Genomic DNA, 21,379 nt, shown 5'->3' with positions numbered 1-21,379 from the left:
TGTTTTTACATTATGGCTATCAAATTGAAGCTATTGATGAGTGCTTTAGTGCAGGGTAGTTTTCATACCTATAGGTGACTAGGGTCTCGAGATATAGGCCAACAAGTGGACCAGGGTAACACTAGGATGTGTTTTTACATTATGGGTATCAAATTGAAGCTGTTGATGTGCGCTTTAGTACAGATTAATTTATACCGCTGGGTGACTAGGATCTCGAAATATAGGCCAAAACGTAGACCCGGATACCCCTAGAATGTGTGTGTAATGAAAGCTTTTGCTCAGAGCTTTAAAGTAATTTTCATTGCGATATTCGATTTAGTCGCATCAACCTGGCAAAACTGATAAATATGCATGCGAAGCCGAAAAAAAGCATGAATTGATAATACCCACATACCTATTTACATACGTCCTATTCGATTTGCCTGAAATTTGGTACCTATATAAATTTGCCTATATTAGTATTTACAATCCTTTTTTCGGGGAAGTAGACCAGATACGGGCTGGGAATGAGATTAGGACTAGGATTGGGACTGAGACCCGGAGTGGGACTGGAACTCGGAATGGTACTGGAACAAAATACATACCACCCTCTGGGACTGGCGAAGAATGGGAAAAACTTGAGAGAAGAGAAAAGAGGGAAGGATAAGGAGACTGAGAAAGAGATATAGTGAGACGTAAATAGAGATAGATGAAGCGAAAAAGACGGAGGGAGGAGCGAATAAAATGCTTAAGAAGAAGTGAAGAGGGGAGGGCAGAGTTAGAGAGAAAAAGCTTATTAAAATGTATGCAGATATACCAAATTTCGGGAAGAACAACGTCTGACGGGTCTGCTAGTAAATCTTATAAAATAAAGTCGCTAAATGCCATGTACGCACATAACTTCACACAGAATGCTCCGATTTTAAAAAGGTTTTTTACATTTGAAAGCTTAGCTACGTGAGATGGTACAGTTAATATAGTTTGAAGGTGGAAAATTGCCAAAATTTTGTAAAAAATCATAAAATTTTTGTTTACACAGCTATAACTCATAAAAGGATGGATGGATTAAGAAATTCTACATTTCAGTAAAACTTTGAAATATTTACCTTCGATATGCATCAAAAAAATACTTGATTCCTTTCTTATATCAGCCAAATTGTTTAATCAAAAGTAACATTTTTACCAAAAAATGTGTGTGTGTGGTTGTTCGCTGTGATCTGTGCGCACTACTTGCTTTTGAGTGAGGCATGATGCGACACATACATACGTACATAAATAGCATTGCTGTGTTATTTAACTTCGGGCGTAGGTTTAAAGGTATGTATGGATGTACATCACTACATAGTATGAAACAAAGTCGCTTTTTCTGTCCCTATGTCCCTTTGAATGCTTAAACCTTTAAACATACGCAACGGATTTTCATGTGCTTTTATTAATAGATAAAGAGTGATTGAAGAGGAAAGAACGGATGACCATATTCAGCTGAAAATTGGTGGAGGGGTAGGTTAGAACCAGGAGACAGACATAGGATAATTTGTATATCGTTCTGGCTAGGGTCTTGAGATCAAAACGTGGACCTGAGTAATCCTGGGATATGTTTGTACAATATGGATATCAAATGGAAGCTGTTTATGAGTACTTTGATACGGGGTATTTTTCGTACCCCCGCGGGTAAATAGGGTTTCGAGATATAAGCAAAAACGTGGACGCGGGTACCTCTAGAATGTGTTTATAGAATATGGATAACAAGTGAAAGCTGTTGATGAGTGCTTTAGTACAGGGTAGTTTTCATACCTATTGGTGACTAGGGTCTCGAGATTGAGGCCAAAACGTGGATCAGGGTAACAGTAGGATGTGTTTTTACATTATGGATATCAAATTTAAGTTGTTGATGAGTGCTTTAGTACAGAGTAATTTCTATACCGCTGGGTGACTAGGGTCTCAAGATATAGGCGAAAACCTGGACCAAGATACCCCTAGAATGTGTGTGTAATATGGATATCAAATGGAAGCTGTTGCTGAGAGCTCTAAACTAATTTTCATTGTGATATTAAAATTAGAGGCATCAACCTGGCAAAACTGATAAATATGCATGCGAAGCCGAAATAAAGACATGAATTAATAATACCCACATAACTATTTACATACGTCTTATTCGATTTGTCTGGCAATAAGGGACGAAGAAGAATGGGGAAAACTTGAGAGAAGAGAAAAGAGGGAAGGGGACTGAGAAAGAGATAGAGTGAGACGAAGATAGAGATAGATGAAGCGAAAAGGCGGAGGGTGGAGTGAATAAACGGATTAAGAAAAAGTGAGGGGGGGGCAGAGTTAGACGGAAAAGGCTGTTTGAAATGTATGCAGATAGACCAAATTTAGGGTAGAACACCCCTGCCGGATCTGGTAGTTACCTATATACAAAGGAATAATTTGAGTGGGCGGTGCCGCTTTTTAAAAACTTGTTTTATACAAAATATGTCCAGTCTAATGTACATATATGCTAATGGCTGTGCACTAAGGAGACTTAATTCTCCAATATATTTATGACTGAGTGTTAATTTTTTTTATTTTTTCATGGCAGCCCTAGATGTGTTTTTCACGAATTTTCTTATTGAAATTTGTTCGTAATTTGTGTAAGCTGTGCTTAAAGCGAATTAATTTTATCATCACATAAGTGTTATTTTTTAAAAATGAAATAAATAGCCGGAACGAAATGATTACAAGTGATCAATATTTTTCGTAAATAAATTATCGCGTACATTTATCAAAATAGTTGCAAAGGTGTTCAGTGAGATTTTCTGAAAGGAAAGAAAAGAAAGGGAAGTAAAGAAGAGGAAAGGAAAGGAAAGAAAGAAAAAAAACTAAGAAACAGATCGAGTTAAATATACAGATAGATATAGATGGAGCGGAGGAGTAAGGAGAGGGAGGTAGAGATAAAATAAGAGTGGGAAGAGCGGAAGGGAGAAAGAGGCCCCGAAGGAGAGAAAGCAGAGAGATTAGTGAATAAAAGGATAGAGAAAATGGGGAGACAGGGGGAAGGAGATTAAGAATAAAAACTTCCTAAAAATTATGCACATAGATCAAAGTTAAGGTAGAACAAAGTCTGCCGGGTCTGTTAGTCCATAATATAAAAATGAGTCGCCGCTAAACGCAAAACTCGAGATCAGTTGGACCGATTTATTTATTTTTTTAGAATATTCCTTGTAGTACGAGGATGATCAATTCGAATGATTTTTATTCACGGTTCGATTTGCCTGGAATTTAGTATATAGGTAGATCTAGATTAGTATTTACGAAACTTTTTTCCGGAAAGTGGAGCGGGGATTCGTTCGATTTGCCTGAAATTGCGTATATAGGTAGCCCTTTTTCTAGATTCGTATTCACGACACCTCGGGTCAGGGACCGATATATGCGAATAAGTTCTGTTCATAGTTCGATTTGCTTGAAATTTGGTATATATGTAGGTAGCTCTTGCCTAGATTAAGAATTAATATTCATTTTTTTCTGTAAGTGACCAGGGACCGATCTATTCAAACAAATTCTATTAATCGTTTTATTTGCTTAAAATTTGGTATATTGGTAGATCTTTGCCTAGGTTGGTATTTAGGAATTTTTTTTTTTCAGGAAATGGACCAGGGACCGACTGGAAGTGGGATTGAGACTGGAACTAGAACTGTAACTAGGACTGAAACTGGGACTGGAATTGGGACTGGGACTTGAACTTGGTGGGGGTGAGGTAAGAGTTAAAAACTTTTTAAGAGATATGCAGATAGACCAAGGTTGGGGAAGAACAACGTCTGCTGGGTGTACTAGTCTTAAAAAAATAGTCGCATGAAATTCCCCACTTATTTCTTTTCTCGGACGTTGTGGCAGCGCACCAGGTTAACCCTTTAATTTTTCTTTTTCTCTAGTTATTGATGGTCAGAGGTTTGTCAAACGCGGAGATCTAAAGCGATAACATAAGCTGAGTGCAATACTTAAATTAATGGAATAGAAACATACATATTAACTGTGAAGAGAGGTGAGAACAGTCTTTTTTATATAAAAACGGGAGTCCCAGGGAGAGTTGAAAAGATGATTTGCAACCCTTACGAAATGCTTTAAATGGATCGTCCGGCATATATTCCAACCAGCGACTGAAGTCTTCCTCCTCCTGATAGCTTCTTAGAAAACGCTTTTTCTTTACAGCGGACATAGAAATGTGATGAAATATTCCAAATTATATCTGAAAAAATTCTTAATTTTTTGTTACACAATCAGCGTTACAATACACGCAAGAAAGTCCCAACATTTTTAGGCTCCTAATAAATGAATGTTGCTCTGAGTTGTGCCAAATATGAATGACAGGCCAAGCAAAACAAATGTGACAATTGTTTCTTGAGTTGCTAGAAATGCAAATGTGTTATCTATTGAAATTGGGGGTCACTGATAAATATGCGTTGTTGGTGGCTTCCCGTATAGCTGAAAAAATCGCTTACATACAGTGGCTCTCAACTTATTTCGTGCAGCTACAGAGCAAAGATGTTGAGTTATATAGAAAGGAATCTAGTGACGGTGTCAAAAAAATTCAAATACACAATTTTAACAAAATATGCTTTTATTTTAACAAATACTTAATTTTCATTGTTCACACGTTTGTGCTAATTATTTAATAAAAACTAAAATTATCTCAAAAACTAAGGTCACAGCTTATTTCGTGCACTGCGCCCTGCCTTAGAAAAAATTAGTTTAGTATTTAGTTTAGTACCTCGTATGACCACCTTTTTGTTAAATATCTTCAAGATGATTTTCTATGGATGCAATTAGCTTTTGAGCGGCTTGGCATGGTATCTTATGCCTTTCTTCGACAAGAGTAGCTTTTAAATCGCTAATCTTATTAATCTGCCTTTGCCGTGTTCCCGATTCCAAAATTAACCACACATTTTGAAGTGCATTTAAGGCGAGAGATTGTGAAAGTGGATTCATAAGGTGTGGACAGTTCCATATTACCCATGCCTGCACAATCCCGGATATGTGTTAAAGGTATTTGTCTTGGTTATTGCAAAATCGATCACGTACACCTAAATTAGAGGCAATTTGCAACAAATTGTCTTTTCGTAAGGTTAAATACAAATTTTTGTCCATTATGCCATCAAAGAAAATTATTTTGCCAACTCCAGAGGCAACCAAGTAGGCCAAAAATCATCACATTTCCACCGCCATATCACATCTTTTTTGCCTTCAAATTTTTATTCTTGAGCTCTGAAATTGTTTGTTAAGCTCTGTATTTAAAGTTTATTAAGCGTGTGTCAAAAGTTGCAAACTTGAATGACTTTTTCATTTATAATATCATTGCTTACGGTGCAAAAATAAGAATATAATTATTTTTTTAATTGCTGGAAAACAATGACTTGTTCGGTTATGCCGAGAAAAATGCAGTTGTTTGGTTGAGAAATGTCGATATTATGAACTAAATGTCGAATAAATTGGAATAATCTGGAAAGATTAGCATCTACAGAGATCAAGTCGTGTACTAACTCTATTTAAAGATAAAATTGTATTTTTCGGTTATGCCGCAAACCCTTTGAAATAAAAATTTCATTCAAATAAAAACCCGCTCGTTTTGTAAATTGGATTTGCTTTAAAATAAAAGAACAACCTATATTTCTTCAATCGTTTTGAGTTGGACAAAAGACGTGTTTTACGTAGGGATTATAAATTTTTTTAAATAAAAATTTTCTAAAATAAAAAATTATTTTTTTCGTGTTTATTTTTGTAAGTTCGTTTAATTAGAAGCAAAAAAAACGCGATACTTATTCGATAAGCACAACTCGAGATATCGAATTTAAAATAGACATTCAGAAAATGCAAAGACCGAAGGTTCGGTTCAGCTTCTGCTCAAAAATCTACCATCGATTTTACTCTAAGAATAATCCTTAATACAATTACTTACATCTTTTCCAGATTTTTCATTGATGTGAACGCATCTCCCTCAATTTTGCTGAGTACATTGTTATTAAGCATGAGATTTTTCAAGTTTGTAAGTCCTCGAAAATCATTTGACTCGATTGAAGTGAGATTATTGGAAAATAAGTTGAGGCTTATTAAAGAGTTAATATTGATAAACATGTTATCCGGTAAATCAGACAGATGGTTCTGCCCCAATAACAGCTCACGTAAGTTACTAAGTCCAGAAAATGAATGTTCGCCCATCTGCCATCATTACAATATTACTGTTTAAACAAAGCGAAAACGATATTATGGAATATACCTCGGAAATCCAGTTTGTACTTAAGTCCAATGTGATAAGCTGAGTTAGATTCCTAAATAGAGTTCTTGACACTAAAGATATTCGATTGTTGTGAAGAATCAAAGTGCGTAGGCTTTTTAGATCCGCAAACAAGTCATCGGGAATTTTTGCTGAAATAGGTTGAACATTTATTAAACTACATACGTAGATACATATGTTTTTCTTTAAATGCTTAATAACACTGTCATCACTAGCTAAACAAATGATAGATAAATCATCATGGAGGTACAAGTTAACATCAAGCCCCTTGATGCTTTTTAAAATCAACCTAAACTCTGATCGGCGTTCGCGGTTAAAATAATTAACTCTTTGTTTGAGTTGAATGAGAATCAGCAACTGAATTTTATTTCACAATTTTCATCTACACGGCTGAAAATTTCAGCCTAGTTTTATGTAGTTCAAAAAAGTTTAAAATTAGGCTCAAACTTTTAGCCGTGTACCTGTATAAATTAACAAAATGTTTACTTAAAACTAATTTCATGAAATTGTGAAATTCTTGGCCTTGAAATGAAATATCAGTAATAAAGAAAAACACCGATTCCAGTTTGTTATCAAGATGCAATTTTAAACTTGGAGTCTCGCCTTCATTATATAGTAAGCTTCTTGAGTCTTCGTTATGGCCATCGGACGTCAAAATTAAACCTTTCCGTTTTTTTCAAAAAGCAAAGGGCTCAATTGCCAAACCTTAGCTAAAAGCGTGGATATAAAAAAAAATATAAATATTCATTATCAAAATGTTTCGGGGTTGAGAACGAAATCTAAATATATATTTTTAGCCACCTCACGGTGCGATTATGATGTCTACGTCATTGTTGAGACTTTGCGTAATGATGACTTCTCTGAGTCAGAATTTTTTGATCAAAGTCTGTTTCATACTTTTCGTAAAGATCGAGACCCTATCAAAACAGGACATCTCAGAGGCGGTGGGGTGCTAATTGCTGTAAGGCGTTCTGTTCTCTCTTCGTTTGTTTCGCTCTCTAATGGTGACTCTCTATTAGATCAGCTTTGTGTCTGTATTACTGGGCCATATGGCAATTTATTTATTTTCCGGCTTGCAGCACAGATTCGCTGTACTGTGCTCTTGTAAATAATATATTTGGCCTATATGAAAATAATGGTGATAGTAATTTTTGCGTCTTGGGGGATTTTAATCTTAGTAAGGTTGTTTGGTCGAAAAACTAGATGATGATATCTTAGCACCTACTAATGTTCATCATCCCCACGAGATTAATTTCTTAGACACCCTTTTTAGTGCCAATCTAATTCAGATTAACAATTTCGTGAACCAGTTAAACAATATTTTGGACGTAATTTTTGTCGATGAGAATCTCATAACTTATTTGACTGAATTTGTGTTTCCTATATAAAAATCAGATATGCATCACGTAGCATTAGCAGTATGTAAATGCCGGTTCCAGACCAAATGGTGCAAGGAAAAATGGTGCAAGGAAAAGTATTTACACACCGACACACATATATATATACAGCAAAACAATTTCGTTGCCTACTTTTAGGCGCATACGTTTTTTCGGTTTATGTTCCGTTCTTCCGGTTTGTGTTCTCGATGATCTTCCGGTTTGTGTTCTGGTCGATCCGTAAGAAAATGTGTGTGTGTGTGTGTGAACTTTGTGAACCCAGCAAGAAATCGAGCGACTGATCAGTATCAGATCCGTATCTGATCAGACTGATCTGATACTCATCAGATACCGATCGGATACTGATCTGATATTGATCTGATACTGATCAGATACCGGTCTGATACTGATCTGATACTGATCAGTCGCTCGATTTCTTGCTAGGTTCACAAAGTTCACACACACACACAGACACACATTTTCTTACAGATCGGCCAGAACACAAACCGGAAGATCATCCAGAACACAAACCGGAAGAACGGAACATAAACCAAAAAAACGTATGCGCCTAAAAGTAGGCAACGAAATTGTTTTGCTGTATATATATGTGTGTCGGTATGTATATACTTTTCCTTGCACCATTTGGTCTGGAACCGGCATTTGCATACTACTAGCTTTATCTTTATCTGAAGAATTCTTCGACCTAGTGCCGAAAAACAATATAAATACTAATGGGCGCTCCTATAACTTATAAACATTCTCATATCTGAAATAGACTGCACATCTATTTTCCTTGCTAAAAATGCAACTGAATGTTTCGATGCTTTTCTGCTAAAGATGGCTGACATATTCAGTAGGAATCTCTCTCTCCTTCCTGTTTAGGTTCACAAACCACCCTGGTACAATACTAGGTTGAAAAAGTTAAAAAATCAAAGGAACAAGTACTTTAAATTGTACAAGAACACCAGCGATATTGCTTTTAAAGATCTGTATACTTCTTATATGACGCAGTTCAATGTTGATGAGTTTTTGCACAATAAATACGTTTCTCGAGTTGAAGATGAGTTGAAAGTTTATCTTAAATCTTTTTGGAACTATGTTCGTTCAAAGAAAGGTTGTTCTAATATACCAACCTGTGTTTAATTTAATGACATTTGCTCTAATAGTCTGGTCGATTCGGCAAATCTCTTTGCTAACTTTTTTAAATCTACTTTTGTTGTTGAGGCGGATAACTTTGATAACAGGTATCTTATTGATAGCCCCAAACCTTTAGATTTTGGGTCTTTGTCGGTATCTGAAACCGATATTATCTTGGGTATATCCTCCTTACAGTCCTCAATCAAAAAGGATATAGATGGATTGTGCTCTTTTTTATTTAAGAAGTATAGTATTTCTCTTTGTGTGCCATTGTGCCATATTTTCAATATTTCGCTATCGTCTGGAGTTTTTGTTGATCGCTGGAAGCTGGCGTCTATCACCCCTATCTTCAAGTCTGGCAATAAAAATGAAATAAAGAATTACAGGCCGATATCAAAACTGTCGACGTGTTCAAAAATTTTTGAAAAGGTACTTAAAAACAATTTATCATTCGCTGTCAATAGAACAGTTGATCCATGTCAGCATGGCTTTATTACGGGACGTTGGACTGTCACAAATCTGGCTGTTTTCTCTCAGTTTTGTGGCTCTGCGTTTAAGGATGGATGTCAAGTTGACACCATATATACGGATATTTCTAAGGCTTTTGGCACAGTTTCGCACAAATTCCTTCTATGGAAACTTGAAAACATGGGCTTTCAATCAAGCTTTCTGTCTTGGCTGAAGTCCTATTTGGGAAATAGAATCTCTTTTGTTGGAATCGAGAAAACTAAGTCTTATGAATTCTCAGCAACCTCGGGTGTACCACAAGGTAGCATCCTTGGGCCTTTTTTGTTCTTAATGTTTATTAATGATGTTGGATGATGCATAAACAATTCAAATTATTTGCCTTATGCCGACGACTTACAACTCTTTCGGAGGATCTGCTGCACCTCTGATTGATTGCGTCTGCAAGAAGATCTAAATGCTATTAAGAATTGGGCCATTCAAAATAATGCACATAACATATACAAAGTCTACGAATGTGGTTTCTTTCGTGTATTCGATTTCAAATGTAACTCTTGCGTCAGTTAATGAGTTTCGCGATCTTGATGTAATTTTTGCCTCAACTTTTACTTTTGGTAATCATGTAAACTTTCTCATACCAAAAGTTTATACCAACTTGGCTTGCGACGATATGCTAAGGATTTGAAGGATCCATATACCAGGAAAATCCTATACAATGCCTTAGTGCGTTCAAAGCTAGAGTATGCTTCAGTCATATGGAATCCGATATACTCTTCACACTCGTTAAGAATAGAAAGAATTCAGCGCATGTTCATACGATTTGCTCTTCAACCTCTACACTTTGATAATACTGTAACGAATTTTACTTGCAAATCCTCTTATTTGCAATCCTCCGCTAAGTACGAATCACTAAACTGTTGAATAAATAACTCCAATATTGAACAATGGAAAAATGGCCTTTATTAAAGTACTTCACAATAACACTTATACTTTGCTACTCGCTGGCTTAATAACCAAACTGACTAACTCAAATGAAACTCTACTATTGGCCGCCAGATCGCGTGCTTAATCAAACTGATTGATAGCTCAACTCAAACTGAATTACAGCGCCTCTACATCTGTCGCCTTCTATACTCTTTGGTTTCCTCGTTCGCATTTTTCTAGAATCTACTAGCATTGTCCATGAGCTCTCAAACTTCTCAGCTATAACTAAAATTGCACAATTTTATACAACTTTTAGGCGCTTCCAGAATCTACTAGTCCAGTAGCTCTCAAACATCTCAGATATATGCATGTGTTAGTGCATTGACTCTCAGCTGCTCGTATACGTACATGGTACATATATGTAGACGCAATTATTTATTCGTTTATGTAGATACATAATGATTGAATTATTGATGTGAATGTTTGTAGTTTACAGTCTCTCGCGCACACATAGGCGTATAAGTAAATGCATCTGTGTGTGACATCTCTCGGCTGCCTTATATATGTGTATACATGATTTGATTATTGACGTAAATATCGCTTAGCATGCCTTAGCATCGCTTTAGTGATGGTATAGGTTAGTGATGCTAATATCCGTGACACTGCCCTCCACCTAAGTCTGATCGTCCCGATCAGACAAATCTCTCGATCTAAACGCCGCTAGCATCTCCAAATGAACCACCTTTCTATTTCGTGGTTTCCCAATGGTTTATATGCGGTAGATGGAATTACTGATCTTCTTCACAACCTTGTACCGGCCTTCCCAAATGCATAGAAATTTGGCTGGAACACCCTTCCGCCGGTGAGGGTTGTTTAACAGTACCAAATCTCCCTCCAAGAACACTTTCGAATTATTGTTCTCATTGTACTTGCGTTTGATCTTACTACTCATTATCCTTAGTCGTTCCCTCGCACTCTGTTGTTTGACCGATGAACTACTTCGCAGAGCTTGCGCTTGACGGATTGGCTTGACAGTATCGTTCCGCCGTTTCACAACAGAAGTGCGCGATGGCTTGAAACCACCCTTGCATGCTTCCTGCAAAATTCTTGCAGTCGTTATAGTGCGTCCATTAGGGTTTGTCAATGGCGGTGTTTTTCTCGCAGGTACTTTTGATTTCGCTTTGTTTGGCTCATTCGTTTCATCAACCTTTACCTTTGACTTTCGTGGCCTTTGTCAACTTTTCTCCACCAGTACTCGATTACTGCTGAAACCTTTTTCCAAACTGAAGTTAATTGGAACATTCTGGTTCTTATAATGCATTTTCCTTTTCTGCATCTCGATCCTGATGTCATAGTCAACTAGGAAATCCACTCCCAATATGACTTCATCAACGATTTCTGCCACAGCGAATTTGTGTAGAACCATGACCTCCCCAATTAAGACCTCACATCCCTGGACTTGGTTATACTCGCCAGTAATCGTACGCAATCTTGCTCCAGGTAATGGCTTTACTTTCCAGTTGACCAAATCAGATCGGATCAATGAATGAGATGCGCCCGTATCTACAGTCAGTACACGCTCCTTGCCATCCACATTTCCTTTGACGGTAAGACTGCTCGATTTCCTTCCAGTTTGCGAGATAGGTATCACACGACATTCCATAGCTGGGGCAAGTCCTCGATTTTTACATTTTACTCGCTCTTGTTTATCTCCTCCAGCTTTGCGTTTACGACCAGCCAAGTTGGAACTACCATGACTGGTTCTGCAATGACGTGCAATGTGAATTGGGTTACCGCACTTGAAACACTTCATAACTCCGGCATTATTTTGCTGTAATCCCTTCAGTGCTTCCAAAATTGTGTCTACCCAATCGGGCCTTTCCGCTTCCACGCGATGAGCTTTGTATGCGGGCTTACTCAAAAGTGACGCTGTTTCCTGAGTCATTGCATGGGATACCGTTTCAGCAAATGTTGACTTTGGGTTCTCGTATGTGGCTCGCTTCGTTTCGACGTCCCGTATGCCGTTAATAAAGCTCTGAATCTTTACCCTTTCTGTGTATTCCACGGGTGCGTCCGCATTTGCAAGATGAGCCAATCTTTCAACATCCGAAGCAAACTCCTGTAACGTCTCGTTTGCTTTTTGGTAACGGTTTTGCAACTCAATTTGGTATATCTGTTTTCTATGCTCGCTTCCATAACGTTTCTCGACAGCGGCAATCAATGCTTCATAGTTGTTCCGCTCTCCTTCGGGAATATTCTGTAGGATTTCGGCTGCTGGCCCTTCAATGCTACGAATAGAGCAGCCACTTTATCTTCAGCATTCCAGTTGTTCACTGCTGACGTCTTCTCAAATTGAAGCTTGAATACCTCGAAATGAACAGAGCGGTCAAAAGATGGAGTTTTTATCTTCGGATTGCTCGCTGGACCAGCTGAGCGATTTAGTTGTAACTGTTGCATAAGACCCTTCAACGCTTCTATCTCCGCATCAATTTTGTCCTCGAGGTGTAAAATTTTTGCATCCTGCTCGTCCAGTTTCGCAAAGAGCTGCGATGATACCTGTTCCGAAATGTTTGTTGACATTCCAGATATACGTGCCTCTTGCGCTTCCAATTGAGATGACATATATATATTCTGTTCTTCCAATTGAGATGACATTTGCGACGCCATTCCGGAAATGCGTGCCTCCTGTGACTCCAGCTGAGATGCCATTGTCGATGTTTGTACAGATACTGTGTTGGTCACTGTCTGCGGTGTTTCGTTTTTTTCTTCCATTTTTGTTGTTGTTTTGTCGCTATCATAATGAAAGTCATACTCCTCAGCATTGTAGATTCATTTAAATACCATAGCTACACTTAGTCGTTTTTGTAGCTGGGATTTATCGCCAAAAGTAGCCACTCCACGGACTTCCAACTCCTCCTTCAGTTGTTGGATCGTCAATTCACTCAACTTTGGCATGTTCAAGTTTATTCGAAGTCTTCGGAATTTATTCAACAATTCCTCTTCTGACACCAATTGTAACGAATTTTACTTGCAAATCTTCTTATTTGCAATCCTCCGCTAAGTTCGAATCACTAAACTGTTGAATAAATAACTCCAATATTGAACAATGGAAAAATGGCCTTTATTAAAGTACTTCACAATAACACTTATACTTTGCTACTCGCTGGCTTAATAACCAAACTGACTAACTCAAATGAAACTCTACTATTGGCCGCCAGATCGCGTGCTTAATCAAACTGATTGATAGCTCAACTCAAACTGAATTACAGGGCCTCTACATCTGTCGCCTTTTATACTCTTTGGTTTCCTCGTTCGCCTTTTTCTAGAATCTACTAGCATTGTCCATGAGCTCTCAAACTTCTCAGCTATAACTAAAATTGCATAATTTTATACATCTTTTAGGCGCTTCCAGAATCTACTAGTCCAGTAGCTCTCAAACTTCTCAGATATATGCATGTGTTAGTGCATTGACTCTCCGCTGCTCGTATACGTACATGGTACATATATGTATGTAGACGCAATTATTTATTCGTTTATGTAGATACATAATGATTGAATTATTGATGTGAATGTTTGTAGTTTACAGTCTCTCGCGCACACATAGGCGTATAAGTAAATGCATCTGTGTGTGACATCTCTCGGCTGCCTTATATATGTGTATACATGATTTGATTATTGACGTAAATATCGCTTAGCATGCCTTAAGGCTCCATTACTGATACTTAGCATAGACTTGACTTGACTTGAGAACTGTCACTTACAGTTCTGTTAAATGAACATTGCATGTTACTGATTACTCAAAACTTGGCAACACTAAACTTGACTTAGAAGTCTGTTGAATTTTGATTTTCTATGTAAGTTCTAAGTGACGTTTACATTTTGAGATGCCATTTGTTTGTTTCCATTTCTTTTTGACATTTTGTCATACAAATTGACATTTATTTAAAAATAAATTTCAACGCTGATTATGATGCCAGATTGTATGCGCCAAGTGGAGTATAATCGTGGCTAAGTTGCCAAGTTTACGCCAAGTCAAGTCAAGTCTATGCTAAGTATCAGTAATGGGGGCTTTAGCATCGCTTTAGTATGGTATAGCTTAGTGATGCTAATATCCGTGACAATACCTTGCCATCCTACAATTCTGGATGCATGCTTATCAATGTATTGCCACTTGAATTTAGGCGTTTTGTTCAAAACGTAATGTTTATTTTTTAAAATAATATCCGGTGTCATTGACTGTTCAGATCTACTTGGGCTGTTGACTTTCAATGTCCCTAACAGAGCTCTCCGGTTCCACAATATATTCCGCGTTGAAGTGCTGCGTTCGAATTACTTCAGTTTCGCACCTCTTCTAAGAGGTATTGTAGAATTGAATCGCCTATCCAGAAGCCTTGATCTGGACTTTGCTATGCCAAGGTCTCTGTTTAAGGCACGCATTGAGTCTTATTACTTATCTCAGTAAACTTCATTTAAAAATTTATAACCTAGTACTAAGTTAACCTGTAATCTAGTCAGTAAGGTTGTTACCATTTGACTTCATAAATATATATGAAATATGAGATTTCAATGAGTCATCAATTCAATTTCAAAGCCAATTTATGTTTTCTTATGGCTTGCAGCTTGAGCAGATTATTAATGTAAATTTTGTTTACAGTTTTGTTAAGGCTGATGTGTGAATGATGACGTTAACTCCCCCTCCCTAAAAAGAATCGTCCATGACGTTTTGAAGATTGCTGGTATTCAGGGTTGTCATTTTGTATATAAAAAGAATGAGTATTTCTTGATATCTCCATTTTTTCTACCTGGAAAGTTTATATTTTTTAATTTTAACTGTTTTATTATTTGATTCAAAGCTTTCCAAAATCTCTAAATTTTTCACATAATAATGCATTAAACAGTTCCATATATTAGTTTCAATATTTACATTTTTTGTTTTTTTTTAAGGGTTTTATTTTCAAATGTAATTAAATATCTGCATGTTAAAGTATGCCCATGCATACTGTTTTCTACTGAAATTACTTTAACTCCTCTAATTAATTAAATATTATTGTTTCGCTTCAATATTATTGTGAGTTCTAGTTTCATAATATTAACAAGTAAATTTTATTTTGAGATATATAATATAAAGAACCATTATATCAGTTTTCTTAGTCCGGTCAAGGTAGACCAAAACCTGCGAGTAGTGATGCAGAAAGTTACAACAAGCTGAAATTCAGAAAAATTTTTTAAAATATAATTATAAATAAAATTTAGAAACTACTAACCATTCCTGTGTTTGGAAAACACTTTATTCAAGGTCAAACGTCTAAATGATTTTTTTTCCTTCGAGTCGCCATTTCTGAGATATTCAGATCCAAAAAGTTGTAACAGTTGTAATCGTCATACTATGCATGAGTTCGCTACGTAAGTATGTATTGTAACGAATTTAGGGAAATTCTGCTTATTTGAAACCTTCTGCTAATGTTCGAATCGCTAAACTGTTGACTAAATCACTCCAATATTCAGTATTGCAAATCGGTCTTTATTTAAATTACTTTGGGAGTAGTACTTCACAATTATACTTCACAACCAATAGCATGTTTAAATCAAAACTGGACCCGTATTACGTGTTACAATCAGTGACTGAAAGCCATTTTCTACCAACTATGCAACTGTCAAACTATTTCTAAAAATTAGAGCACGTTACGGATCTTACGCGGACTATACGTCGCTAGTTCGCATACGCCATTAATCCAATCAACCATTTCTGAATTATTGTGATTTAACAAATGAGTTTCGATCACGGATCGTAACACATAATACGGGCCCTGATTAGTTATTGCTCAGCTTGCGCTGCTTTTATACTCTCGGTTTCCTCGTTCACCTATTTCTCCTAAGGTATAATAATTTCGCCAACAGTTGTATGTCATGCGTGGTTAGTTACCAGCTATATACATGTGTATCTGTAGTCCATAGCCATATGCGCTTGTACGTATGAGTAACTACTTCGGCTGATGACTACATATTTTTGTGTGTGAGATATCTCTTCGTCGCCTTCTACATAAGAGTAGCTGCATTATTGTTGTTGTGCATTTATTTAGTAGCAGCTTAGTGATGCTAATATTCGTCACAATATGTACATCTCTAGAGTTTGAGCGCAACATTCTGTATTGCAAACGAAAGCTCATTCGAACAATTCGTCTATTGAGGATTTGCTTATTTGATTTAAATAAAAGAGACTTATTGGCTCATGTTTAAAGGAGGAATTGAAATCAGGATTCTAAATATTTAGCGTTCAGTGCCACGTAGGATGAAGATGCAAAAATATTGATGTTTCTCACAAAGAACTAGCCAGATGCGGTTGCAGATCCATCGGGCCAGACCAATCTGGATATTGCACGACATCATAAAAACAAAAAATACCTATTTTAACATTAAGTGACATTCCAGAGGCACGAAAATAATAATTTATTATGTTATATGTGATCCTAGATAATCTAATTTGTCGTTAATTTTTATAAAATTATCATGATCACGAGTTTCTGCTATCAATTTTCAGGCTATTCCAAACTCATTTATTCCTCTTTTAATAAGGTTTTAAGAACTAAGATTGTGGATAGAGTATCTAAAGCTGTTATATTTTAAGTTATCATAACTAGCGTATCAGCTTACGTTTTCAATCATTTAATGCTGCTACGTAATCATAACTGCAAAATTACATTCGTAATAATTACTAAACACTGTAAATTTTGACATTGTTTACATTTCGTCATATTTCGCAATGACTAAACTAAGTTGTAGAATTGTAGTGAGAAGAATGAAGAACTTTGAACAGTAAAGTCGTTTTTAACATCAACCCCACAACTTTGAACAGTAAATACGCTTTTAACATAAATCCCACATATATAATACGAATGTGATATTTTATGAAAATTTATTTTTTCTTCATTTATTATTTCTTCAGAATATGTAAAATTTTAACGTAAAAAATATCTCCATATTCTTAATGTATATAAACGTCACCGTGTTCAATAAGCTCATATTTTTTTGGGGTATAATCCAAAATTTCGATGCCTATCTGCCGATCAAGGATGTAACTGCGAATAATAACATAGCAAAAATCTTTGAATAGTTATGATTTTATTTTATTAACTAGCAGATCGTAATTACTAATCTAGGCAAAGGGCTACCTATATTAGTGTGGGTCGATTTGTATCGAAGAAAGTTAACCAATATCGCGCCATCGATTTTTCGATAGGATTTGGGCTCAGGAAAAAAAGTTCCACTACGCATACCCAAAAAAATAATTATCGAGCCTGCGATATTTCATTTTTTTAACTTTCTTCGATTTTGATTTTTAAGTTTTTTTTTATGACCTACTAAAAAATTTTCATATGTATTCCCTGTCCGACCCAAAAATGTCCGCAAAAAACGTTGGCGGTAACAGTTTTGGACAACGTTTTTAGCGGAAAATTTTGGGTCGGACAGGGTATACATGAAAATTTTACAATCAAATGCAAATTTTTTTAGTAGGTCATGAAAAAAACCTTAAAAATTAAAGTCGTAAAAAAGTAAAAAAAAAATGAAATTTCGCAGGCTCGAGCCCAAATCCTATCGAAAAAGCGATGCCGCGATATAGGTTAATAAATCCACCCAGTCTAACCTATATACCAAATTTCAAGCAAATCGAACTATGAACCGAACTTGTTCGAATATACCGGTTCCTGGCCCGAAGTCTCGTGAACACGAAACTAGGCAAAGCGCTACCTATACACTAAATTTCAGGCAAATCGAACCGTGAATAGAAGTCATACGAATGGATCGGTCTCTGGCCCACTTCTTGGAAAGAATTTTTCTCTCCATAAGAATCATCCTCGTACTTCAAGGAATATCCTAAAAAAAAAAAGAAATAGCTAAATCGGTCCAACCGTTCATTTTTATATAATGGACTAACAGACTTTGTTCTACCCTAACTTTGATCTACTCGTATCTGCATAATTTTAAGGAAATTTTACTCTTACTCTAATTCCGCCTCTCTCCCCATTTTCTCTATCCTTTTATTAACTCCTCTCTCTGCCTTTCTCTCTTTCTGGGCCCCTTTCTCCCTCTCAGCTTTTCCCACCATTCTTTTCCCTCTGCCTCCCTCTCCTTACTACACAGTTCGATCTATCTCTATCTGTATATCTTCATCTAACCCGATATCTTTCTCAATTTCCTTTCTTTCTTTGCTTTCTTTTCCTTTCGTCTTCTCTACTTCCCTTTCTTTTTTCCCTCTCAGAAAACCTCACTGAATACCTTCGCAACTATTTTCATAAATGTACGCGATAATTTAAACTTCAGTTACGAAAAATGATGATTACTTGTAATCATTTCGGTTGGACTACATATTTATTATACCTTTCATGAAAATGAAATGGTATATTAATTTCGTCACGAAACCCAAAATTGTAAGTCCTTATAGGAAAATAGATAGACCCACCATTAAGCATTCCGAAATAATCAGGATGAAGAGCTGAGTTGATTTAGCCATGTCCGTCTGTCTGTTTGTATGCAAACTAGTACCTCAATTTTTGAGATATCTTGATAAAATTTGGTGAGCGGGTGTATTTGGGTGTCAGATTAGACATTTGTCGGAACCGGCCGGATCGGACCACTATAGCATATATCCTCCATACAATCGATTTTTCAGAAAAAGAGGATTTTTGTCATATCTTCCTCAATTTAACAGATTGAAGCTTCAAACTTCACCATATACTTTCTTATATACATATAAAAAATATATAAAATTATATAAATTAAAACAATTGAAAAAAAAATCTATGAAAAGATTATAATTATAAGTTCGCTACAGTAAAGATCTCTTGTCGCTAATAAGCGTGAAATTTTACAAGCGGAGATTTCTAATACATATATACATACCTTTGTATGTATATGCAAATACAAGTGCCGATGAAATGTGAAATTGTACGACTTTAAAGAATTTTATGTAAACCACTATAATTAAAAATAAAAGAACTTTTGCATATATTTTTCAAAAAAAAAAAAAAAACAAAAAAAAAATATATATATATATATACATTTATATATATTATGTATATATTTATATACATATAAATTTATTTTTTCAAAAAAATGGAAACAAATGCCCAAATTTGTGAAAAACAAAGAGAATTTTTGAATTTATAATTAATAATTTTTGAAGTAATAAAACTAAAAGTACACAAATAAGGAAAATTAGTGCAACTAAAATTAAAAGAAAAGAAAAGAAAAAAAAGGTATACAAAATTTTATTAGTTGAATACATATGTGTGTAAGTATATATGTGAACGTTTGGAAAGTTTAAAGTTTTCGATAAAAAGCAATATCTATATATATGTGTCTATATACATATAAATATGTACATATATATATGTGTATATATATATATACATATATATATATATATATGGATATATATTAATAAATTAATTCCTATAAATCGAGTTAAATTTTTCATTTGGTTTTTATGTATATACGTGCAAACATACATTCGGCAAAAGTAAACGTGAGAGAAAAAACAGCCATATAAAACTACAACAAAAGAACCAGAGACGCGTGCGATTTTTTAATAGATACATACTATGTATCACAACTGGTGACACACAAACCTAGGTTAGCCTAAAATGTTATCATACGATTATGCTAACGAATTAGGGTAATGACAACATAAAAGAATCATACCATCCACCTAATCAACTTTGTAGCAGCTGTACCTTGTCTGCAACGACCTCACGAAAGGCCTTTCAACGAGTTGCTGTAGATCGGTAAGTGCTCTCTTTGCTTTATCTTTAGCATTGATTTCTTATTATTTTTACTGAGTTGACATTTAACTCGTAAACGAGAGAACTTGCATTTTTGCGAATTGTGGATATCTCACATCACAGTTTAAATGTCAACCTCAATAAAACCTATATAACATTTTTATTATCAACTTAACATTCTGTTGCTTAACATGTAAAAATCGGGATTTATGTCGCATGCAATTTTTTTTGTTTTGGTACCCAAATATACGATATTCGCGTAGGCATATTGTTGCATGTCCTAAGATGATATAGATTATTATTTTTATTTTTTTTCCATGCGAGAAACAAATGCAACAGCCAGAATTGTTAATATAATAAAATATTAGGCCGGTCGAAATAAGAAAATATTTTTTTGTTTGCGACATATAAGATTTTTTTTTATTGCACTAAGTTTTCTTTTGGCGAGCTTTAGATAAAATGTAAGTTCAGATTATGAATAAATAGTAATTATCCACTGCTAAAAGTAAGAAGAAACGCTAGAAATGTAACATCTAGTTGGAAAGAAAAATTAATTTTTATAATATACATATGAAGTTTTGTCATTAATTAAGAATGAGATGAAATTGTTGTTTTTTTGTTCTTTTCGGGAAAATAATCAAATATGTGATGTGAAGTACTGCTAGGGGTTTTCAGCTAAATTTTTCTGGCCAATGGAAACCATGGATGGGTGGGTTGTGAGCCACTAAATCAGCTTCCACCTTGTTTTAGATTTATTCCAGCTTTGTTGAGACCTACAAACATCGAGTTCCTAGAGTTGGTTTGTTCAAGTTTAACGTAACGTTTTGGCCTTTTTGCAGTTTGGATCGATTTAAGTAAAATTTTTCCAGGGACTCTATAATAAAATGTAGTAGTGGGGATAGCTTATCGATTAGCCAAAAACCTCCCCAGCCACTGAAGCCTAGCTTTGATAAATGGGTCACAATCGGCTTTTCTGTTAGCTACCAACAATTATACTTAGTTTTATGACTTTCCCCACTAGGTAGCGATGTACTTAGGATTTTTCGAATACCTCATTTGGAGTACGAGGGTAATCCAAGGTCTTCCTTACCAGCCTCCTTCATTGATGGTTACATTTTTGGCGCCCAACGTGGGGCAAAGCAGGTTTATTGTACATGTAACTTTTGATTAAGTTATTAAACATATTTGAAAAGATTTAAACTTGACAATTACTTGTCTTGTTCCGAATTCCGATACATAAATTTCAAGCAATAGTTAAGTGTTTTCTTCCATTCGACATTTCATTTAAGTAGGAGCGCAGGATTTACAAGCTCTTGGCGTAGATCCGAGATGCTTGTCCGCTTTGCTTCTAATTGGGATTAGCTTGGAGATTAGAGTTTAGTTTTTCCTGATTCAACTGCAGTATTTATGGTCCTTTTAAATTTTAAAATTCTTCGGCTGGATCTTAGGCATTA

At 35.6% G+C, this 21,379-nt stretch overlaps 1 protein-coding gene across 1 annotated transcript in view; it reads right to left on the bottom strand.

Moving 5' to 3' along the window:
- The window catches only part of LOC137254259 (leucine-rich repeat-containing protein 15-like), a 1,016,997-nt gene that overhangs the window by 424,302 nt on the left and 571,316 nt on the right, over positions 1 to 21,379 (bottom strand). Inside the window, exons 5-6 of the mRNA XM_067791948.1 lie at positions 6,227 to 6,375; positions 5,909 to 6,168 (exon numbers count right to left, since the gene is read on the bottom strand). Coding sequence (XP_067648049.1) covers positions 5,909 to 6,168; positions 6,227 to 6,375 — 409 coding nt within the window. The remainder of the gene's footprint in view (positions 1 to 5,908; positions 6,169 to 6,226; positions 6,376 to 21,379) is intronic.

The sequence above is a fragment of the Eurosta solidaginis genome, chromosome 5 (genome assembly GCF_040869045.1).
Source record: "Eurosta solidaginis isolate ZX-2024a chromosome 5, ASM4086904v1, whole genome shotgun sequence".
In the NCBI taxonomy this organism is placed as follows: domain Eukaryota; kingdom Metazoa; phylum Arthropoda; class Insecta; order Diptera; family Tephritidae; genus Eurosta; species Eurosta solidaginis.
This window is presented reverse-complemented; position numbering and strand designations above follow the sequence as displayed.